The 25,495-nt window shown below is 38.3% G+C and overlaps 1 protein-coding gene across 2 annotated transcripts in view; it reads right to left on the bottom strand.

Annotated features, from left to right (window-relative positions):
* Window positions 1-25,495, bottom strand: part of SNX3 (sorting nexin 3) — a 47,213-nt gene that overhangs the window by 11,540 nt on the left and 10,178 nt on the right. The window contains exon 1 of one of the 2 annotated variants that reach the window (XM_059889737.1): window positions 11,356-13,116. Coding sequence (XP_059745720.1) covers window positions 11,356-11,457 — 102 coding nt within the window. The 5' untranslated portion in view covers window positions 11,458-13,116. 2 annotated transcript variants of the gene reach the window in all.

Below are 25,495 nucleotides of genomic sequence, written 5' to 3'. Positions count from 1 at the left end.
CGATTATTTTTAATGGTCTTCTTAAAAAAGCCAAAAAACAGGAGAGAAAGAGTGCAGTGTGCTCTTACTATCAACAGGAAATCAGGAGTCATACACATAAGGTCCAGAGCTTTCAGACTGAGGGCAACTTTAGGAACTGAAAACATAAGGCCCAGTACTTTAAGGTTGCATCGGAATGGAATACTGTTCTTTACAAGAAAGACCACTTCTGTCAAATTCTAAACTTAAAGAATCAAGAACAGATTTTAATTGCACATATCACAAAGTTGGTGCAAATGACCTAACATAATTAATGCCATAATATACTGAAAATGCTATTTAATACTATATACTGTCAGATTATATTTTGTTCTTTATCTGGTCTTTGCACTCGTAGAACCGCAAACTGTATTAAAGCTGCAAAGAAAAAGTGCCACTGGAAGGAAAGACTGACTTCTTAGCAGAGACATCATCATCATCACGTAAAATTCCCCTTAAGAAAATTCCAGTCACTTGTTAAACTTAATGCCTTAGTAAGTGTCATTTAGTAAAAGAAAAGCTTTTTATTCAGGACCTTAAACCCGTTTTGTAGTGGTTTCAATTTTTTCCAACATGTATTAACTTCTCTATGTTGTACACCTTATAGCTTGGAATCTTCTACAGATGCTATTGGGCATAACACTGTATAGATTTCAAGCATGAAACCAAATCTCACAAGAGGTTTAAAAGCACTTGAATTTTCTTTCCCAGGTAACCACAACATTTGTTCATTGTATTAATGACTAAGAGCAAAATTGCACCTAACAAGACCCTTATTATACTAAAAGTCAAGCTTATATTTAGAGATGCTGGCTTGCTGTACAAGAAGGGTATTCTCATTACCCACAGGGAATAAAATTAGGTCCCCTGGAGAGCAAGATGGTAATTCCCAGAAAGAAAGCACTGGATTATTTCTCTCTAATTTCACCCACTGGCTTTTTAACCAAGTTCACCCTTCCACACTAAAATATGAAGTCTTTGTAAGTGTCTAAAGATAGAAAGGCCTTTACAGAATAGAGTGTTTTCTGCAGGTGAGATTTTACATTTTGAATTCCCTCCTCTCAAATTACCTTACAAAAGGGATTAGCTGCTCTCTTTATTCAGTATGTTAAGATCAAGCTTGTGAAAAGAGTTCCCTAAGAATTTTCATACTTCTGGGTACGGAAGTCTATAAAGTTAATCTCTGAAACAACATATCAAGCTTACAGGTACAATGTTGAGGGAAGAATGCCAATTCAGCTCATTTTACCTCCATTTTCCCTTTTGAACTTTTGACACAATCATGATTATATCTGATTCACTTTAATAGATGGGTAGTGGGAGGAAGAAAAAGTCCACTCCTTTCTATGACTAGGTAATAGATTAAAGATTATATATTAAAAAAGGATCATGCTTAGTTTAAGAAAATTCTATAGTTTTCTCAGCTGGCTATTTCTCTTTATATGAAGACTGCTTTAGAGTTTTGATAAAGTCATATCAAGTAATTTTATTATTTGTCCATTACATTTAGAGTGGTAAGTGTGCCTGTTAACTTCACCTTGATCATCACAAGGACTTTCAATTCAAATTGATCAGCATACAAATAAAAGATGCTGAGGATTTTTTGTTTAAGCCATTGAACTATCACTTTTAATTACAAACGCTCATTATTGGTAACTTTCAACTTATTTAACCCGTATAAAATATTGTATTTTAGTTTTCTAGAGACTACAGTTTTGGAAGGATTCAACTATTATTAAAGTCTAAGAACACCCACAAAAGGGCATAGTGCTAGATAAGACGGGGAACACAATGATGAGTAAGATGCAGTCTTGGCCCTTATGAAGCTTATAATATATGTGGTTAAAAGCAAATAGTATAAAAATACTATACACCATAAACAAAAACAAAGTTGAAAGACCATAAACTGCAGACAACTATCTGCAATATAAAACAAAGAGATAATTTCATTAAAATGTAAAGAACTTAAAAACTAGTGAAAGATAAAGATGAATAAACTGACAGATTTTAGAAAAACTATGTCAATAACGTTCAACTTCACTCACACAAGAAATGACAGTCAAAACAGTAACATCCCATTTTCATTTATCAGACAGGCAGGTATTCAATTTTAATACCCAATGATGGTGAAGATAGATAAGCATCTAAAAAGCTTACTGCTAATAGAGAAAACAACCTTAAAGAAGGGCGTTTTGGTGACATCTATCACTCTTTTAAAGGCATATTATCTTTTGAGCCAACGATTCCATCAAGAATTATCCTACGAATATTTCCACATATGCAAAAAGGTATCAGTGCATAGAAATTCACTTGAACATCATTTATATAATAGCAAAAAAAAAAAAAAAAAAAGCCCAGAAACTGAAAATCTTATTAAACTGCTACAAATATAAAATGAAATATTATACAGCTTTTACAAAATGTAACTCAGCCAAAGACTGATCAGGAAGCTTCCTTGAGATGTGTTAAGTATAGGAAGTTTCAGAAGAGCACCTATAGTATGATACCATTTGTACAATTTTTTTAAAAAGCATAAAGGAACTGATAATTGATCTGGTCAGTATTCTTTTAACATCTGGAGTCAGGCATACTACAAGAAGACAGTTGAGAGTGATGAAAATACCATGAACTACATGCAGAGAAGAAAACAGCGTATTCAGGAAGTAATTCTTGTACATTCTAAACCATAGGAGATGGTGGGAAATAAAACTGAAAGCCTGAATATCTGGCTAAGGTATCTCCCTGTGAGCACCAGGAGTTAATAAACATCTCTGAACAGGAATATATCTTAAAAAAAAAATTACAGAGAAGTTACTACAAATTCAACAGGTTAGCTACATATACACTAAAGGGCAGCATGAAAAGTTGGCTCATTCTTATTACACACAAAAGCATTATTTATTTTTTTTAGTAACTATGTATAATGCTAGATATTAACTTGACTTATTTTTACAATGTATACAAATATCAAATCATTATGGTGTACACCTGAAACTAATATGTCAATTATTCCTTAGAAAGAAAAAGGGCTCGTTCTAGCTAGTTTTAAGTTTTATCTGCTTGAAGAGTATGGGAAAGAGACAGACTGAGGCAAATTATAGCAAAAATTCTTTAAAGTTTTTCTTTTGGATATCATTCAAAATGCTTCTGGTTTATCCAGAGAGAAATAAGTGCTGAATTCTGAAATTAGACGTAAATCAGACTTAAAGATGTTAAGATGACTAAAACTTTTGAAACTTAAAAGGCAAGATTTAGTATTTTCTCATCCTTACATTTGAATTTTAAGAAAAGTTGCTCTAGTTTCTCAAGCTGAGCATAAACTAGAAACTACTATGTTCCTCCATCTATAGGTCATTTTAACTAAGAGGTAAAAGTGTCGAACTCAGCCATTTGTATGAAATAACAGCATATGAGGAACAGGACCCTAAGACAGGCAAAACTAAAGCCAATCATTAGGCAAAAACCAAAACCACCTGGCAGCTATTTGTGTAGGTATGTGATATTAGTGAATGCTGAAAGTGAGTTTGAGTAACCTTGGTCCATTTTAGACTTCTCAATTCCATTCATGGAGTTATGACTGTCTGGCAAAGCAAAGACAGAGGTACCTATAAATATTTACATTAACCATTGTCATATATATAAGAAACTGCAAATTAACAATAATTTAAAGTTATGTCAGGGCTGTGGCCCAAACTAACATTTAAAAAGCAGAGAATTATAATCATTTGCCCCCCAAAAAGTTAAATTCGCTGCTTGGAATCCATAAAGTCTATAAAAACTATTTTATTCTACATTAAAAATATTCTTCTGTTAATCATTATAAGCCAAATTCTAGTTAAATGTCACCACCATTTAATAACATTATTGGGGAAAACTGTAACACAGTCTTAACTAGGTTTTAACTAGGTATGTGTGCTCAATCACTAAGTCGTGTCCAACTCATTTGAGACCCCAGGAAACATAGCCCACCAGGCTGCTCTGTCCATGGGATTCCCCAGGCAAGAATACTAAACAGGGTTGCCATTTCCTTCTCCAAGCGATCTTCCCAACCCAGGGATCCAACCTACATCTCCTATGTCTCCTGCACTGCAGGTGGATTCTTTACCACTGAGCCACCTGGAAAGCCCTAACTATAACACAGTTTTAATTATAACTATGTACAACATAGTGATGCAAGATTTTTTAGGTATTATACCCCCTTTAAAGTCATTATAAAATACTGGCTATATTCCTTGTGCTATACAATATATCCCTGTAGCTTACGTATATTATATATGCCTTGTTATCTCTTTAAGTCTTCTTCAATCTAGAGCAATCCTCCTGCCCTTTCGCCATTTAAGACAGTGACAATTTTAAAGAGTGCAGGCCAGATATTTGAGAGATATTATACCCCTGAGTTTGTCCTTTTCCTCATGATGAGTTCCATGTCGTTCATCTTTGTCAGCAATGTTCCTATTGGCAGGAATTTGAAGCCTCCTCAGTACCCCACATCAGAAAGAACACAGTGTCAGCTTGTCCTGCTGTTTGATCACTTGGTGAAGGTGAGGTCAGTTAGATTTCTCCCATGTAAAGTTACTTTTTTTCCCTTACATTGAGGTTTTTTCCCTCTTATGCTGAGGTTTTTTTCCCCTTGCACTTACTTTTCATAAAATAATTTAGTGCCATTTGGAATTTACCCAGTTAAATTTAAAACCTATGGAATGGGCAAAGCACAGAATGAATTCTTAGAGATTCACTTTTAGGGGAAGTTATCTGCTTGACTTTAACCATCAGGACAGAGACTGGCTTACTGCAGGAAAACCTCATTCTGCCAGATACAGTGTGAACACACAGATGTGTAAGTACATTATGTTTGCAATTTGTTGACTCAGAAAAATTAAGACTTATAGTCTACTTGGCTAGAATGAAGCCATAGATATTTGTTACTTATCCTATGCAAAATTCAGGGCAATTCTCAAGCTTCTGTGTAGCTTATGAAAAGGTGATGGACTAATCATTATATAAGAAATCTGGGATATTCAGAAAACTAGGAAAGAACAAGAGTAACCCTATTCAGGGCTTCCCTGGTGGCTCAGAAGGTAAAGAATCCACCTGCCATGCAGGAGACCTGGGTTCGATCCCTCAGTCAGGAAGACCCCCTGGAGAAGGGAATGATTACCCACTCCGGTATTCTTTCTGGAGAACTCCACAGACAGAGGAGCCTGGCGGGCTATAGTCCATGCAGTCACAGAGTCAGCCCCACTGAGTGACTAACACATAGTAACGCACATAACGCTGTTCAAAATTATTCTGTTGCTCTTTACTTTTCCTGATAACATACCAAAAACAAAACTCCAAAGGGATAAAATGTTATGAGAGATGCCTCTATGCCTGATACTCTTAAACTGCTATTTACATAAAAGAGAAACTACTAGTCATTTCCCACAAGGTGTTACTAACCACATAGGGTAAAACCATCAGGAATTCAAATGGACATTATACACTACAGAACAGATTTCGAAACCATGGTACAGAGCTCTAAAACAAGTGCTCCCTTCACGTTCAAACACAGGAAATGGCCACATTACTGGTCTCCAAAAAGCTAGCTCTTACACACTTACAGAGGCTGACCTATCAAAGTCAGCAGCTCACAGATACCCGATATGTAACCTGATTATCACTGATAGCCAAGCAGAAAACCAAGCCTCAAAATGTGGTCACCTGAATACAGCTTAACAATAGATATTCGAAAAATGTTTACGAGGTGTTTCTAGCATTTCTTCAGATAGTGTCATGTGTACATTTGAAAAAAGAGACTGGCAACGACATCAAAAGTATACTCAATAGGCCATACTCTATTCAACCAATCCTAAGAGATGTAAATGGATGCCTCACTTCAGTTCTCATTAAAAGGCTGTATTTCTTCAAATATCTACATCTAGAGATAAAGGATAAGCTGAGAAGTGCTTAAGCTATTACCTCGCCCTTCAGTACTTTTGATACTTGTTTTACCCAATCTGGAACAGCATGAATAACTGGAGATATGGTTTATAACCTAGATGAACTCTAAATATGGCTTGGGAGAAGTCATTTAAGCAAAGAATAAGCTTTTAGTCTGGAGAACCTTTGAAATGTAGATTGTCATTAAGCCAAGGTATTGTGTTTAGTTTCTTTTTTTCAAATAAGGACGTGGCCTTCCAGTGATACAATTTCCTGTTATTTCAAAAGAAGTATCCTTTATGGTGTAATTTCTGAAACAGTAGAGAAGACATTACTGAGACTAGTTTAATGTATAAACCAAGTAATTTCATATATGTTTTCTACTTTGTCCATATTCATTTGTGAATGACAAGATTTATTTGTGAGCTCAAGCAAGATCTTCAATGAGCAACCTTTAATGAAATTGTGCAGTAATAATTCTACTGTAAAGGAAAATTTGTTCTTGAACACTTACATAATCCTACAAGCTTCTGCTGAAAGAAAACTGCCTATTAATAGCATAAGACCTATTCTGAACAATTTTTAAAGTGCAAAATTATTTTGTATCTCTTTCCGACTTGCCTAATTGTAAGAATCACTTCAAGAGGTTTTAAACACACTCCCAACCCCACACTCTTAAATGCCCTCATCTAGAAACTCTCATTCAAATTAGTATAGGTTGGACTCCAAACATCAGTATTTTTAGGTGATTCTAAGATACAACCATGGTCAAGAACCACTGCCCTAGACTTATTAAAAGTGAAACAGAATACTGAGTGCTTAGGAAATCTGTATGATTCCCAGAGATTCTAGTTCAGCCAGGACAGATACGGGCAATACTTTACATCCTCAAGGATTTGGAACTGACACTATGAGAACAATGGAAATGGGATGCAAAGTCACCAAAAATAAAACTATAATGGAGAAATCAGTGAAAGAATACTAGTTAAGAAGCTCTGGACTTCCCTGGTGGTCTGGTGGTCGAGAATCCACCTGGCAATGCAAGGGACAGGGTTTGATCCAGGAAGATTCCACATGCCACAAGGCAAGTAAGCCCTTGCACCACAACTACTGAAGCCTGGGTACCCTGGAGCCCGTGCTCCACAGTGAGAAGCCACAGCAATGAGGAGCCCACACACCAAAACAAAGCCCCTGCTCACCACACCTACAGAAGCCTGCACAACTATGAAGACCTAGCATAGCCAAAAGTAAATATAATAAATAAAAACAAAATAAGTCCTTTTCAGTAAGTGTATTCTAAACTTCTATGTATGCATTACCAGGCACATATGGATTACAAAGATCTAAAAAAATCCTCCTGAAGAGATATTTACAGCATAAAACTGGGGGGTTGGATAGAGGAGAGCAAAGTAATCTTCCAAGACTTAAAACCTTTATCAGTTATAATTCATTGTAGACTTATTACTGTTTAGATGAAAGGGTGGAAACCCACACTAAAGTAATCAGGGTAGAAATGAAACAGACATAAAGCATATACAGATGAATGTATTAGGTTAAGTTTGCATGGCAGGCTCATAGGAAGTATCCATACCAATAAAAGAAGAAGAACAGTGGTACATGCTCATTTGCAGATATGTCATTCTGATACATGATTGACCCCTGAACAATGCTGGAGGTTAGGGACACCGACCCTTCTGAGAGTTGAAAATCCAAGTATAATTTATAGCTGGTCCTCTGTATACATGGTTCCTCCATATTTGCAGTTCTGCATCCACAGATTCAACTGACCATGGATTGTGTAGTCCTGTAGTATTTATTATTGAAAAAAATCCATAAATAAGAGGACCCATGCAGTTCAAACCCATGTTGTTTAAGGGACAACTGAATATCCTTTCAGATTTTATATATACAGATTTTATTCTTATTAAAATACTAGCTTCTCATTTGATATTATTAACATGATTGTATACAGATATCATCTACCTGAGAGATATAGGACATGGTTAAAGCACACAGCTCTGGAACCAGACAACCTGGTTTTAAATCCCAACTCCGGCATCAACCAGTTATCTGACCTGGGGTAAAATGTACTGGGTGAAAGCTAGATGAAGCTTTAGTATAGATCGATAGAACTGACACTTTCCTTAGAACAAACCCCTAACGGTAAAATTACTGGGTCAAAAGCTATGAATGTTAAGGTTTCCAAATGTCCTTCAGAGAGGCTACTTTGCTATAGACAAAGAAGGTATACAACAGGAGTAAGCTATTACTTTGGTGGCTTACAATAAACAATGCCTCTCGGTATCTTTCTTTCTGTATCCTCCATATCTTCCTATGGTGGTGGTGAAGTAGCTAAGTCATGTCTGACTCTTGTGAACCCATGGATGGTAGCCCGCCAGGCCCCTCTGCCCATGGGGTTTTCCAGGCAAGAATACTGGAGTGAATTGCCATTTCCTTCCCATATCACCTTGGCCATGTGACTGCCTCCGGTCAATGGTATATTAGCAAATATTTATTAATTACAGTAAGACTCATCCTCTTGGAATACTTCTTCATAAAGATACTATCTCTTGGAACCCAGCCACCATTTTTCTATTAGAAATCTATCCACATGGAAGAAAACTCAGGACTTGATCAATAGCCTCAGCTTATCTCCCAAATGGTAGCCAGCAACAATGTGCCGGCTAGTCAAATGACTTGAGTCATCTTAGAAATAAATCCTCCAGCCCCAATCAAGCTGTTCCAGCAGATATCAAGAACAGAGAGGAGCTATTCCTTCTAAGGTCTGACAAAATTGTAGAACTGTGATAAAATCAATGTTGTTTTAAGACATCAACTGTTCACAGTTTTTATTACAAAGCAACAGATAACTGATTCAGTAACCTGACTTTGGCAGAATCATGCTAAACATGAAGAGATCGAGAGCATAGTATTTCACATACAAAAACATGTGATACCTAAAAAGTGAATAGACTTTAATTTTTAAAAAACTCTTTGCTGTTTATACTTTTTTACTTCCTTATCAGTTCTTGACTATTTTCTGAGTAGCTGAAGTTTCCAGAAAATCCACTGATTGTGGATTATTCAACAAAGGAAGTGTTCCTCCATAACTTAAGCTGATCCAATGAGCTGAACCTAAAGATTTCCCAAGGCAACATTCTAAAATAACAGTTGTAATTTAAGATTGAGTTGCTTTCTCTACAGTAATTTGATAAACTTCTAGGAACAGATAGTACAAAAGAGTCTGCCACTTATAAAAAATGAAGCTGAGGTGTTTCTTCAAAAAATTACCTGGAAAACTATTTAAAAAAATGTAAAAGGGTGTTTAATGAGTCCTAATTCTCTATGACATGACTGATCCCCATAGTAATAGACTCCTTTCTCCTCTATTCAGAGGAGAGTAATTAGTTGTAATAAGAGCAGCTAGACAATGATACTAAACACTATACACACGTGTTTTACATTTACAAACTGACAGCAGTGCCGTTACAATATTTTATTCCTTTCATAAGGCCCCAAAGAATGATTATTGTTCTAATAACCTGAAAGTACTCAAATCATCAATGCAAGATCTTTTTATTAGAAATAGTAAATAACTAAGAATAATCACTGCAGATGGTGACTGTAGCCATGAAATTAAAAGACGCTTACTCCTTGGAAGGAAAGTTATGACCAACCTAGATAGCATATTCAAAAGCAGAGACATGACTTTGCCAACAAAGGTTCGTCTAGTCAAGGCTATGGTTTTTCCAGTGGTCATGTATGGATGGGAGAGTTGGACTGTGAAGAAAGCTGAGCACCAAAGAATTGATGCTTTTGAACTGTGGTGTTGGAGAAGACTCTTGAGAGTCCCAGTCTATCCTAAAGGAGATCAGTCCTGGGTGTTCTTTGGAAGGACTGATGCTAAAGCTGAAACTCCAATACTTTGGCCACCTCATGCGAAGAGCTGACTCACTGGAAAAGACCCTGATGCTGGGAGGGATTGGGGGCAGGAGGAGAAGGGAACAACAGAGGATGAGATGGCTGGATGGTATCATGGACTCGATGGACATGAGTTGGAGTGAACTCCGGGAGTTGGTGATGGACAGGGAGGCCTGGCGTGCTGAGATTCATGGGGTCGCAGAAGAGTCGGACACGACTGAGCAACTGAACTGAACTGAAGAATCCTCATAATAAACCACAGCTAAGAGCACAGTCACAAAAGAATTTGTAACCTGTTATCAAAAGTTTCAATACATTAATAATTACACTGGTATAATTTAAAAAAATTTCTGGCCAACAGATCCTCGTTAACTGTTAGGTGTAATCAGTGTTTCTCAGGTAGCACTGGAGAGCAGGGCATTCTGGTTCTTTTCCTTATAATTAGGTTCATTTCAGAGTACCCTTTTTTTCATACAGTTTCCATTCCTTGACCTCTCCTCCAAGCTGTGTTGTAAAGTTTCCAAAAAAAGGAAATTATTCCAGATCTTTCATCTTTAACCTCCAAACCCTACTTGAAAGTATGGCAAATATATTTTAAGTCATGACATTTATAAATATTAATTATGACTATGAAGTCTCATAAGTCATTAAACTGATGTTACCTTGAATGCTAATAAGTACAAAGAATACAAAGCATTTACTGAGAATTATGAATGTTGACTACATATATGGACATGGTCCCTGACTTAGCAGATTTTATACAGAGAAAGATAAGTCAGGGTTAAGAGGCAGACATTAAGAAGAGTAACAATTATGTAAAGTTTAAAAATAAAATAAAAAAAAAAAAAAAAGAAAGAAGAGTAGATACCATGGGGGAGTTTCTATAAAACAGTATTCAATCTGGGGAGTACACTATTATGCTAAAGACATGTATGTACACCCTGTTAGGCTTAAAGGCCTTAAAGCTAATAGAAACTTTTTCTATTTATACTTTCATGACTGCTTATATTATTACGTAACAGAAGTTTTCAAGTTTAGATGTGGATGAAAAGTGTAAGGTCCCCGGTTTTTCCCATTCACTTAAGGTATTCAAGGCTAGAGTCATTAAGGTTGTTATCTCAAAGACTTAAAGTCTAAATAATTGTTGTGATACTTTTTGCTGTGGAAGTTCCTGACATGATACATGCTGGGGGAACCAAATGGAAGCACATATATATGAATACACATGCAATCGTTATTTCCTTTGTATGACTGTAGACTTAATAGAAACTAATCACAAATTTGTAACACAATTTCTGATTCTCGGAAGCAGCCAAAAAAACAAAACACCACACCCAAAACCAGATAAACTAATCAAGCAGACCAGGGCTCAAGCCCGCCTCTGAAACTCAACAGTATGACCATGTGACCATGTTAAGTTACTTTCCTCCTATAAATCTGAGGTGCAGCAGACGTGCCTTCAGAGAAGGCAATGGCAACCCACTCCAGTACTCTTGCCTGGAAAATCCTATGGATGGAGGAGCCTGGTAGGCTGCAGTCCATGGGGTCACACAGAGTCAGACACGACTGAAGTTGACTTAGCAGCAGCAGCAGCAGCATCTTTAAAAAAAAGATACTGCCACTTAGCTCAGTTAAACAGGAACTATTACTACTTCACACATATCATCACTACTTAGTGTAGTGCAAATACTATTTCACATGTCACATTTAATCCTTTGGTGTTTCACTTCACGGCTGAATAAACTTAAAAAGAGGAGTTATGAAACTTGTTCAGGGTCACACGTCTATTAGTAGGCAAAGAGATAAATATTTCAACAAGTACTGTGCAAGGAGCTAAGTAATACCTGGTTAAGAGGCTTTTAAAAATATTTAAGCATTGCATAAAAAGTGCTTCATTTCACATGCTAGCAAAGTAATGCTCAAAATTCTCCAAGCTAGGCTTCAACAGTATGTGAACTGAGAACTTCCAGATGTTCAGGCTGGATTTAGAAAAGGCAAAGGAACCAGAGATCAAATTGCCAACATCTGCTAGATCACAGAAAAAACAAGAGAACTCCAGAAAAACATCTACTTCTGCTTCATTGACTGTGCTAAAGCCTATGATTGTGTGGATGACAACAAACTGTGGAAAGTTCTTCAAGAGATGGGAATGCCAGACCACCTTACCTGCCTCCTGTGAAACCTGTATGCAGGTCAAGAAGCAACAGTTAGAACTGGACACGGAACAACGGACTGCTATATTGTCACCCTGCTTATTTAACTTCTATGCAGAGTACATCACGTGAAATGCTGGGCTGAAAGAAGCACAAGCTGGAATCAAGATTGCTGGGAGAAATACCAATAACCTCAGATATGCAGATAACATGACCCTTATGCCAGAAAGCGAAGAGGAACTAAAGAGCCTCCTGATGAAGGTGAAAGAGGAGAGTGAAAGCTGGCTTAAAATTCAACATTCAAAAAACAAAGATCACAGCATCTGAACCCATCACTTCGTGGAAAATAGTGACAGACTTTATTTCCTTGGGCTCCAAAATCACTGTAGATGGTGACTGCAGCCATGAAATTAAAAGATGCTTGGTCCTTGGAAGAAAAGCTATGACCAACCTAGACAGCATATTAAAAAGCAGAAACATTACTTTGCTGACAAAGGTCTGTCTAGTCAAAGCTATGATGCTTCGCAGTCATGTATGGATGGGAGAACTGGACTATAAAGAAGGCTGAGCATTGAATTGATGCTTTTGAACTGTGGTGTTAGAAGACTCTTGAGAGTGCCTTGGACTATAATGGGATCAAACCAGTCAACCCAAAGGGAAATCAATCCTGAATATTCACTAGAAGGACTGACACTGAGGCTGAAGCTCCAATACTTAGGCTACCTGATGTGAAGAACTGACTCATTAGAAAAGACCCTAATGCTGAACTATTTACAATGGTTCATAGTTCAACAGATGAAAGGATAAAGAAATTGTGGTACATATACACAATGGACTATTACTCAGCCATAAAAAGGAACACATTTGAGTCAGTTCTAATGAGGTAGATGAACCTAGAGCCTATTATATAGAGTGAAGTAACTCAGAGAAAGATAAATTTATATCGTATACTAACGCATACATATGGCACCTAGAAAGATGGTACCAAAGAATTTGCAGGGCAGCAGTGGACAAACAGACATAGAGAACAGACTTATGGACATGGGGAGAGGGGAGGAGAGGGTGAGATGTATGGAGAGAGTAACATCGAAACTTACATTACCCTATGTAAAACAGATAGACAATGGGAACTTGCTGAATGCCTCAGGAAACTCAAACAGGGACTCTGTATCATCCTAGAGGGGTGGGATGGGGAGGGAGATGGGAGGGAGGTTCAAGAGGGAGGGGATATATGTATACCTATGGCTGATTCATGCTGAGGTTTGACAGAAAACAACAAAATTCTGTAAAGTAAGTATCCTTCAATTAAAAAATAAATTTAGAAAAGAAAAGACAAGACCCTGGTACTGGGAAAGATTGACAGCAGGACGATAAGGGGACAACAGAGGATGAGATGGTTGGATGGCATCACCAACTCACTGGACATGAGTTGAACAAGCTCCAGAAGATGCTGAAGGACAGGGAAGCTTGTTGTGCTACAGTCCATGGGGTTGCAAAGAGTTGGACATGACTGACTGAACAGCAACAAAAAGTGCTTCTGAGCACCCATTAAATTAACATTAAAACATAATATGAACTAATACAATATTGTAAATCAACTATGCTGCCAGACTTGCCAGAAATTTAGGAGGGATATCCTGAGAATGGCACAGTAACGACAGGCCTTAATAGTTCTCTTATCCCTGGAGGTCTGAAAGGCTGTGTGCTTGCACAAAGCTGTATGCAGGCTCAGAAAAAACTGGTGAGGATCCATAGTTATCTATGTACCTGTGACCCAATATGAGATCTTTCAGAGATATAGGAGCGATATGGACATGAGAAGACTTGGTACAAAGTAAAAGCTGAAACAAACCTGTTACTTGCCTAAACATTCAATTCATTCCCCAACCTACATACAAATCCAATATCAAAGGGCAGAAGCCTTACTAGCTCTAAGTGTTTATGCAGAACCTCTGACCAGTCACTGGCTGACCACTAAAGCTGTCCTGATCCAAGGGTGACCCCCTAGGAAACCAGGCTTAAAAAAAAAAAAGCACATACAAGAAAATATCAGCAACAGCAAAGACTACAGACTTAGTGCATGCGAGTCCTTTAAAAAAAAAAAAAGATACTGCAACAAAGCTCCCCTGGGAAGAAAGACAAGAGGTGATCTAACTCGACAGTCTTGAAAATACATTATCTAAAATGCTTGGTTTAACAAAAAATGATAAAACATGCAAAGAAATAAGAAAGTATAACTCACATGGGGTTAAAAACAGTCAACAGAAACTGTTTCTGAGGGAATTCAGTTCTTGGACTAGGCTGACAAGGATTTCAAAGCAGCTTTCACAAACACGTTTAAAGAACCAAAGGAAATCATACTTACAGAATTCGAAGTATGATGACAATGACTCAATGAAAGAGAGAATCTCAACAAAAAGAGATTATAAAGAAAAATCAAATTGGAATTCTGGGACTGAAAAGTACAATAACTGAAATGAAAATTTCACTGACGGGGCTCAACAGCAGATCTGAGCCGGCAGACAAAAGAATAACAAATGTGAAGACAGATCAACCAGATTTTCTATTGTGAGACTCCATAAAGCATACCAACACAGGTAAAATAGGAATCTCACAAAAAAAAAAAAGAAAGAAAGAATAAATAATGACTGCTGCTGCTAAGTCGCTTCAGTCGTGTCCGACTCTATGCGACCCCATAGATGGCAGCCCACCAGGTTCCGCCGTCCCTGGGATTCTCCAGGCAAGAACACTGGAGTGGGTTGCCATTTCCTTCTCCAATGCAGGAAAGTGAAAAGTGAAAGTGATGTCGCTCAGTTGTGTCCGACTCTTCGAGACCCCATGGACTGCAGCCTACCAGGCTTCTCTGTCCATGGGATTCTCCAGGCAAGAGTACTGGAGTGGGGTGCCATTGCCTTCTCCAAAATAATGGCTGACGACTCCCCAAACTGGACTAAAATCTTTAATCTGACATTCAAGAAGCTCAATGAATTCCAAGTAGCAGAAACATAAAGAGACCTTACAGACATACTGGCAAAAATGTTGAAAGACAAGACTGCCTAGTAGTCTAGTGGTTAAGAATCCACCTGCCAATGCAGGGGCCATGGGTTCGAACCCTGGTTCAGGAAGATCCCACAAACCTCGGAGGAGCAACTAAGCCTTTGTGCCACAACTACTGAGCCCATGTGCAACAATTACTGAAGCCCACAAGGCTAGAGCCCATGCACTACAACAAGAAAAGCCACTGCAATGAGAAGCCTGAAAACCACAACCAGAGAGTAGCCCCCACTCTCTGCAACTAGAAAAAGCCTGAGTGCAGCAAAGACCCAGCACAGTTCTAAATAAATAAATAACATATTGAAAGACAAAAATGAGCAGAAAATTTGGAAAGTAACGAAAGAAAAATGACTCATCATATCCCTCCAACCTCCCCTAATAAAGATTAACAGCTGACTTTCCCCTGAAACAATGAGGACCAGGAAGCAGTGGAATATTCAGAATGCTAAAAGCAAACACAAGAACAAATAATTCTGTACTTAGTGTGGTGGCAAGAATTAAAGCACTGTACTGAATATGTCAGCCAATTTGGAAAATTCAGCAGTGGCCACAGGACTGGAAAAGATCAGTTTTCATTTTAATACCAAAAAAGGGCAATGCCAAAGAATGTTCAAACTACAGTATGGTCACGCTCATTTAGCATGCAAGTAGCAAGAAGAGATAAGAAAGCCTTCTTCAGCGATCAATGCAAAGAAATAGAGGAAAACAACAGAATGGGAAAGACTAGAGACCTCTTCAAGAAAATCAGAGATACCAAAGGAACATTTCATGCAAAGATGGACTAGATAAAGGACTGAAATGGTATGGACCTAACATAAGCAGAAGATATTAAGAAGAGATGGCAAGAATACACAGAAGAACTGTACAAAATGACCCAGATAATCACGATGGTGTGGTCACTGATCTAGAGCCAGACATCCTGGAATGTGAAGTCAAGTGGGCCTTAGAAAGCATCACTATGAACAAAGCTAGTGGAGGTGATGGAATTCCAGTGGAGCTATTCCAAATCCTGAAAGATGATGCTGTGAAAGTGCTGCACTCAATATGCCAGAAAATTTGGAAAACTCAGCAGTGGCCACAGGACTGGAAAAGGTCAGTTTTCATTCCAATCCCAAAGAAAGGCAATGCCAAAGAATGCTCAAACTACCGCACAATTGCACTCATCTCACACACTAGTAAAGTAATGCTCAAAATTCTCCAAGCCAGGCTTCAGCAGTATGTAAACTGTGAACTTCCTGATGTTCAAGCTGGTTTTAGAAAAGGAAGAGGAACCAGAGATCAAATTGCCAACATCCGCTGGATCATGGAAAAAGCAAGAGAGTTCCAGAAAAACATCTATTTCTGCTTTATTGACTATGCCAAAGCCTTTGACTGGGTGGATCACAATAAACTGTGGAAAATTCTGCAAGAGATGGGAATACCAGACCACCTGACCTGCCTCTTGAGAAACCTGTATGCAGGTCAGGAAGCAACAGTTAGAACTGGATATGGAACAACAGACTGGTTCCAAATAGGAAAAGGAGTCCGTCAAGGCTGTATATTGTCACCCTGCTTATTTAACTTACATGCAGAGTACATCATGAGAAACGCTGGACTGGAAGAAGCACAAGCCGGAATCAAGATTGCCGGGAGAAATATCAATAACCTCAGATATGCAGATGACACCACCCTTATGGCAGAAAGTGAAGAGGAACTCAAAAGCCTCTTGATGAAAGTGAAAGTGGAGAGTGAAAAAGTTGGCTTAAAGCTCAACATTCAGAAAACGAAGATCATGGCATCCGATCCCATCACTTCATGGGAAATAGATGGGGAAACAGTGGAAACAGCGTCAGACTTTATTTTTCTGGGCTCCAAAATCACTGCAGGTGGTGACTGTAGCCATGAAATTAAAAGACGCTTACTCCTTGGAAGGAAAGTTATGACCAACCTAGATAGCATATTCAAAAGCAGAGACATTACTTTGCCAACAAAGGTTTGTCTAGTCAAGGCTATTTCCTGTAGTCATGTATGGATGTGAGAGTTGGACTGTGAAGAAGGCTGAGCGCCGAAGAATTGATGCTTTTGACTGTGTGGTGTTGGAGAAGACTGTTGAGAGTTCCTTGGACTGCAAGGAGATCCAACCAGTCCATTCTGAAGGAGATCAGCCCTGGGATTTCTTTGGAAGGAATGATGCTAAAGCTGAAACTCCAGTACTTTGGCCACCTCATGTGAAGAGTTGCCTCATTGGAAAAGACTCTGATGCTGGGAGGGATTGGGGGCAGGAGGAGAAGGGGACGACAGAGGATGAGATGGCTGGATGGCATCACTGACTCTATGGACGTGAGTCTCAGTGAACTCCGGGAGTTGGTGATGGACAGGGAGGCCTGGCGTGCTGCGATTCATGGGGTCGCAAAGAGTCGGATACAGCTGAGCGACTGATCTGAACTGAAGGTTATGCTCAAAATCTTTAAAGCTAGGCTTCACCAATACATGAACTGAGAACTTCCAGATGTACAAGATGGATTTAGAAAAGGCAGAGGAACCAGAGATCAAACCACCAACATTTGTTGGACCACAGAGCAAACAAGGGAATTTCAGAAAAACATTTACTTCACTGAAAATGCTAAAGTCATCACAACAAACTGTGGAAAATTCTTAAAGAGATGGGAATAACAGACCACTTGTCTCCTGAGAAATCTGTATGCAGGATAAGAAGCAACAGGTAGAACCTTACATGGAACAACAGACTGGTTCAAAATTGGGAAAGGAGTACATCAAGGCTATGTATTGTCATCTTGTTAACTTACATGCAGAGTACATCATGCAAAATGCCAGGCTGGATGAATCACAAGTTGGAATCAAGATTGCCAGAAGTACCAATAACCTCATATATGCAGATGACACCACCCTGATGGCACAAAGTGAAGGGGAACTAAAGATCCTCTTGATCAAGATGAAACAGGAGAGTGAAAAACCTGGGTTAAAACCCAACATTCAAAAAACGAGATCATGGCATCGGTCCTATCACTTAATGGCAATTAGAAGAAGAAAAAGTGGAAGCAGTAACAGACTTTATTTTCTTGGGCTCCAAAATCACTGTGGATGGTAACTGCAGCCATGAAATTAAAGGACACTTGCTCCTTGGAAGGAAACCTATGACAAACCTAGAAAGCATATTAAAAAGCAGAGACATCACTTTGCCAACAAAGGTCCATATAGTCAAAGCTATGGTTTTTCCAGTAGTCATGTACGGATGTAAGAGTTGGACCATAAAGAAAGCAGAGCACCGAAGAATTGATGATTTTGAACTGTGGTGTTGGAGAAGACTCTTGAGAGTCCCCTGGACAGCAAGATCAAACCAGTCAATCCTAAAGAAAATCAATCCTGAATCTTCATTGGAAGGACTGATGCTCAAGCTAAAGCTCTAATACTTTGGCTACCTCAGGCAAAGAGCCAACTCAGTGGAAAAGACCCTGATGCTGGGAAAGATTGAAGGCAAAAGGAGAGGGCGGCAGAGGATGAGATGGTTATTAGATAGTATCACTGACTCAATGGACGTGAATTTGAGCAAACTCCAGGAGATGGTGAAGGACAGGGAAGCCTGTTGTGCTGCAGTCCATGGGGTCACAAAGAGTTGGACATGACTTAGCGACGAAACAACAACAAATAAAGGCAACTACATATGTAAACATGTAAGACAATAAAAAATAAAATTTTCTCTTAGCTGATTAAAAAAACTGCCTAAAACAATTATAAAACTGTACTATTCTAACATATACAAATGTAACATATACAACAATAATGCACAAAGGAAGGAGAAAGTGTATTGGACCAAGGTTCCTATTTCACTGGAATTAAGTTGGTATTAATCTGAAGTACATTGAGAAAAGCTGAGGCATACTGTAATTTCAATATCAAACACTAACAATAATTTTTAAGAAGTAAAAAGAATCTCGGGCATTTAAACAGTAAAACAGAAAATATCTAACACAGAAAGCAGTAAAGGAGGAACAGAGAAAAACATGAGACATAGAAAACAAGTATCAAAATGGCAGAAATAAACCCATCATACTGGTGATTTCATTAACAATAAATGCAGGGACTTCCCTACTGGTCTAGTGGCTAAGACAACAATCCTAAGGCAGGAGCCCCAGGTTTGATCCCTGATGAGGGAACTAGATCCCATATGCAACAACTAAGAGTTGCTAAACTAAAAGTACTCATGTACCGCAAGGAAGACAGAAGATCCCACATACTGCAACTAAGACCTGGCACAACCAAATAAATAATTTTTTTTTTTTTTAATAAACGGATTTAGGGAGAAAATATTTTCAAATGAAATGACCAATAAGGGGTTAATCTCAAAAACACATAAAAAGCTCACACAACTTGACAGCAAAAAAGCAAACAAGCTGATTAAAAAACAAGAACTGATCAGACATTTTCCCAAAGACACACACAGGAGGCCAAAAGGCACAGGAAAAGATGCCCAACACTGTTAATTATCAGAGTAACACAAATTAAAACCACAATGAGATATCACCTACACCTGTCAGAATGGCTATTGTCAAAAAGACCACAAATAACAAATCGTGGGAAGGATGTGAAGAAAAGGGAACCCTTGTACACTGTTGGTGAGGATATACATTGGTGCAGCCGCTGTGGAAAACAGTAAGACCCAGCAATTCCACTCCTGGGTAAATATCAGATAAAAAAGAAAACACTAATTTGAAAAGATGTGTGCAACCCCAATGTTCATGTGGGTGAGTGGGCTCAATTGTATCTGATTCATTGAGACCCTGTGGACTGTAGCCTGCCAGGCTCCTCTGTCCATGGAATTTACCAGGCAAGAATACTGGAGCGGGCTGCCATTTCCTACTCTGGGGATCTTCCCAACCCAAGGAACAAACCTGCATTTCTGGAGTCTCTTGCATTGGTAGATTGATTCTTTACTCTGAGCCACCTGGCAAGCTCTCCAATGTTCATAGCAGCATTATTTTCAATTCCCATATTATGGAAGCAACGTAAGTGTCCATCAATAGATGAATGGATAAAGAAGATACGGTTTTTAGTATACATGTATGCGTGTGTTAAGTGTTTATTACAGTGGAATACTACTCAGCCATTTAAAAATAATGAAAGTTTGCCAGTTTCGACAACAATGGACTCGGAGTGTATTATGTTAAGTCAGACACACAAAGACAAATACTGTATGATACCATTTATATGTAGAATCTAAAAAATAAAACTAATGAATAGACTCACAGATAGAGAACAAACTAGCAGTTACCAGTGGGAAGAGAAAAGGAAGGAAGGGCAAAATAGGGATGGGGATTAAGAGGTACAAACTACTGTGCATAAAATAAATAAGCTACAAGGGTATACTGTACAACACAGGGAGTGCAGCCAGTACTTTTTAATAACTATAAATGGAGTACGGCCCTTAAAAATTGTAAATCACTATGCTGTACTCTTCAAACTTATATAATATACATGAACTGTACCTCAATTAAAAATTTTTAACAATTGTAAAACAAAATGGATTATATACACCAATCAAAAGGCAGATTATTCAGATTATCAAACTGAATAAAAAACTTATATCCTCTCTACAAGAGAGGCACTTAAGATTCAAAAACAAAAACAGGTTAAAAGTGGAAGGATGGGAAATGATATACAGCTTACAACTAACCATAAGAAAGCTGGAGTCACTGTGTAAGTATCAGATAAAACTGATTTTAAGACCAAAGAATTGAGATTCTTGGCAAAAAGTTTTAAAGAAATGTTTTCCTCCTTGGCTTTGGTAACTTGAAAGGCAAGAAGATACACATTTAATAACTGTCCCTCCCCCACAGGAGAAGGAAATGGCAACCCACTCCAGTTTTCTTAGCTGGGAAATCCCATGGACAGAGGAGCCTGACAGGCTACTACTGTGTATGGAGTCACAAAAAGGTCAGACATGACTTAGCAACTAAACAACAACCACCTCCTCTATTATCCATTTCTATGCTTTTTTTATTGTGGTAAAATGTACATAACATAAAAATTACCATTTTATGTGTATGGAGTTCTGCACCGTTAAGTACATTCATTGTTGTGCAACCCTCACTACCATCCGCTGACAAAACTCCCATGTTTAAAAGAATACATTCTATAAGACTATGAGTACCTGGCCTTCTCTGGTGGTCTAGTGTTAAAAATAAACCTGCCAGTGCAGGGGACACAGGTTCAATCCCTGGTCGGGGAAGATCCCACATGACGTGGAGCAACAAAGCCCTGGAGCTGTAACTACTGAGCCCACATGCCCCAACTACTGAAGCCCATGTGGTTAGAGCCCACGCTCCACATCAAGTGTGGCCACTGCAGTAAGAAGCCCAGGCACCGCAACAAAGAGCAGCCCCCGCGCATTCCAACTAGAGAAAGCCTGGTGCAGCAACAAAGACCCAGCACAGCAGGGGGAAAAAAAGTAAATAAATCTCAAAAAAATAATAATGAGTAACTGGATTCTTAAGAGTTTTGACCTTTCATTAAGCAACTCCAAGGGTAAATCAGAGTGCTTGGGGGGAAAAAATGCAGATCCGGTAATATATATGTTACAAAACTAATCTTTTACTGAAATCAGCACTCTTCTTTTTTCTGACAGTGCAATAAAAACCTAGAGCCAATTCTCAGATAATGACAGCAGCAGCTAGTATTAAATAAACAAGACAGTACTTAAAAGTCCATAACACACATCATTTAATTTTAGGAGGATCCTAACACTTTCATCTTAGGATGGACAAAAGGTTCAGAGAGGTTAACTGCCCAAGGGCACTCAATTAGTAGGTAGTGTAAAACCAGGCATGAATTCGTGTTCGTAGTTCAAGTGCTCTTGATGTTCAAGATACATTAAACAGTATCTCCCCCAAAATTAGTAGAAGCTCTAAAAAAATGTACATAAGGTGCTACATAAGTAGCGCCTCAGTAGTAGGTTGTTTTGTTCTTCTGCCACAACGTCCTCTGCTCCAGTCTGCCTCCTGTTCCCTTCTACCAACACTAGGCTGGGAAAGACTGTCCCAGATGTTTAGATCAAACGGGAGAGAAATCTAGCTTCCTTGAGAAGAATACTTAAAACACTATGCCAGACCTATTAGTTAAAGCTCAAAAAGAAAATGAGATGGTGGATAAGCAGTAGTGAGCCCGATACAGAGACTGATGGAGAGAGAGAAACAAAATGTAATGTCAGGGCAAGAGTAGGAGATAACAATAGTAAATAACAGCAACTATGAACTAAAACAACAAAATGTCTCTGCGGACTCCGGCAGAGAATACTGATATCAAAATTTCTAATTTTCTAGCAATACTGATATCAAAAAACTGCTAAGATATCTCTGAAGCCAGATGATAGTTAATAAAAAGGTCCTATCAAGAAAATAAGTCTCTAACCTTTGTTTGGTTGGATTAAGAAAATCTATCTATTCTTAATGAAGAATGGGATGTGTATGAAGTCAGTTACACCTAGAGTTTGGCACAGGGCTAACCGTGACCAGATTGTGAGTGACCACTAATCAGAAACAGTGAGATAGGACAAAAAGGTAAAAAAGCAAAACAAAATCTCAGGTTAAAAAGCAAAACAAAATCACAGGTTAAAAAGCGCTGAGTGCACTGGCCCCTTCATATATGAGCCATCCTGTATATCTGAGGCCAGTATCAACTATAGTCAACTAGACAAATCATACAAGTCAACGTCAATGCCAAGAAAACTGGACAAAGAGACGTCTGATAATTTGAATCTTAAACTTTAAATACCCCAATATAGCGAATGGCTATTGTATTAAAGTTGTTTTAGACAAAAATATCAGAAGTTCTAGAGAAAGGTAAATTGAAGAACATACTCATTCTAAATAATCTATTGAAGTATATTCGTAACTGATGTCCTACTTCAACCTATAAAATTTTTCTTAATTTTGTTTGATCAGATTCTATATAATTACAATCCTTCTAAAATACTGTTAGCTTTGACATTCTTGAAACTCTGGGTACCATATGTTTGATACATATTTTTATGGGCTTCATAATTGGATATTTAAAAATTTATTGTCACAAATCAACGTAGGAGTTTTCAAAAGATTGTTTTTGTTCATTTTGAATGAATGCCTTATCAAGATTCAGGTTTCTTCTCAAAACAAAAACAACAAAAAAAATATGTGACATTTGAAGAAATTGTATAGTTATACATTCACTGCTTGAAATCCTTAAATATATTTTAGACTTTGAGGCCTAGAATCACAAGTTGCAAAGGTCAAAATACTTTTCTCTTAAGGTGTGCAGTGAACGGAAGATACTAGTGTTTTTAAGACTAGGCTTGAAATTATGGAGGGTCAAAGACCTTACAATAGAGTAGGAAATTTTTTCTAAGTTAAATTTTAATCAAGAGCTAATAAGCTAAGATATTCATCACCCAGAACATTACTTGTCTAGTCTCAGAAGTTAGCACTCTTACACAAAGGCACTAGATCACAACAGCAAGGGCAAATGACTGAATCAAAGATTATGCGGTTCTTTCTCTTATACGAAATCTTTTTAAAAAATACACTAGTCATGCAGCATTGTTAATTTTGACTTACACATGAACAGCCAAAGCAACAGTCTTTTAGTAATTTTCTCTATAGTTTGGAAAAATAATCCTCTACAGGTGATTAAAGTAACACATTCAATTTTTTCCATGAGAAAAAGTGTTTTTCTATGCCTTTGGTAAAACATCTTGGCAGACTAGAAGGCAAGGGATAATGAGAGCTGATGGTGCTAGATTCTGATGGAGATAAGAAAGATAAGGCTGTGTGGCCTATAACCAAGGCTCAGAATCAGGCTGAGCCCAGTCCCCACTGACTCTCATTCTCTTGGAGTGAGTCTATTGTGTTTCCTTCTGTTGGAAATTATCTTTAAGACAGGGCCATGTCACTATTATTAGTTTCCTATTGCTGCTTTAACCAATTACCACTAGTTTAGTAGCTTAAAACAACACATATTTATTATCTTATGGTTTTGGAGGTCAGAAGCTTGAAATGAGTCTCACTGGGACAAATCAAGATGTCACTAGGGCTGCATTCCTTCTGGAGGATCTAGGGGATATGCTTCCTTGTCTTACCTAGCCTCTGGAGGCTACTCGCATTCTTCAGCCCACGGTCCTTTCTTCCATCTTCAAAGTCAGCGATTAGATCACTCCAACCTCTACGTCCACTGTCACGTCTTTTATGACTAACTCTCCCACCTGTTTCACTTATAAGGGCCCTTGTGATTATACTAGACCCACCCAGATAATCCGGGACAACCTCTCCATCTCATGATCCTTAATTTGATTATATCTCCAAAGGTAACATTCTCATATGTTAACACATTCAGATTCTAGTTATTAAGAAGCAGAAATCTTTGGGGAGTTATTTCTGCACCGTCAATAACCCAAGCCACAGGTGCCACCAATTATGACATTTGAAGATTCCTAACAAGTAACGTATGGTAGATAATGTTGCCACAAATTCTTTGAAGCTACTTTCATCTGAGAGGTGGAGTTTATTTCCCCACCTCTGAATCTAGACTAGCCTATGACTTGCTTTGAGCAAGAGAATGTGGTAGAAGTGACAAGCAGTTTTCTAAGCCTAAAACTCAGAGGTCTTGCAACTTTCTATCTTCATTCTCTGGGAATGCTATTCTAAGACTGCCATATAAGAAAATCAGTAGAGCCTACTGGAGAATGAGAGGCCATCTGGAAGAGAATAAGGCACCCCAGGAGACAGACAGCCAGACATGCCAGCTCTCCAGCTCAAAACAGTTGCACAAATGAGCACACAGAAACTGCCCAGCCAGACCACAGAATGGTAGGAAATAAATCACTGTTGCATGTCATTAAGTTGGGGTGGTTAGTTATGCAACTGACATAATATTGGTTACTGGGAAAAACCAGTCTACAATGTGTACGTATCTGGATGAGCTTTTGGCAGGAGGAATAAAGAAGGTCATTTGGGTTAGATGGGAGAGGAGAACAGCAGGTAGACTTTCATGGCTGTATCACAAAGCATGATCAGGCTGATACAGGAAATGACTGTTAAATAAGAATGACCCTGGCTATTTTTATGATCTGTTCTAAGTGGAAATAAAAGCCATTACAGTTTCTAAGAAGAGGCAGATAACTAAAACTATATCAAAGAAAACATAAAGTGCCTACCATACCAGCTTGAGACACAGCAACTGCCCAAAACATGCTTAAAATAAAACAAACCATAAATAAAGAGGTAGGGAAAGACATTTGAGCCAGACAGTAACAACAGGTCCCAGGGCATAAAGTGGTCAAAATCCAGTATTAATACTGTGTGACTTTGGCAGGTCATTGACAATGGAAAAGACAGCTGTTCTCTCTGCCCTTACACCCCTGGTCCCGCATGCAGGCTTGGGTTCCTACTGAACATTATGACTGT

The sequence above is a fragment of the Bos taurus genome, chromosome 9 (assembly GCF_002263795.3).
Source record: "Bos taurus isolate L1 Dominette 01449 registration number 42190680 breed Hereford chromosome 9, ARS-UCD2.0, whole genome shotgun sequence".
In the NCBI taxonomy this organism is placed as follows: Eukaryota; Metazoa; Chordata; class Mammalia; order Artiodactyla; family Bovidae; genus Bos; species Bos taurus.
The sequence above is the reverse complement of the archived record's forward strand: the minus strand, read 5'-3'. Positions and strand labels throughout refer to the sequence as shown.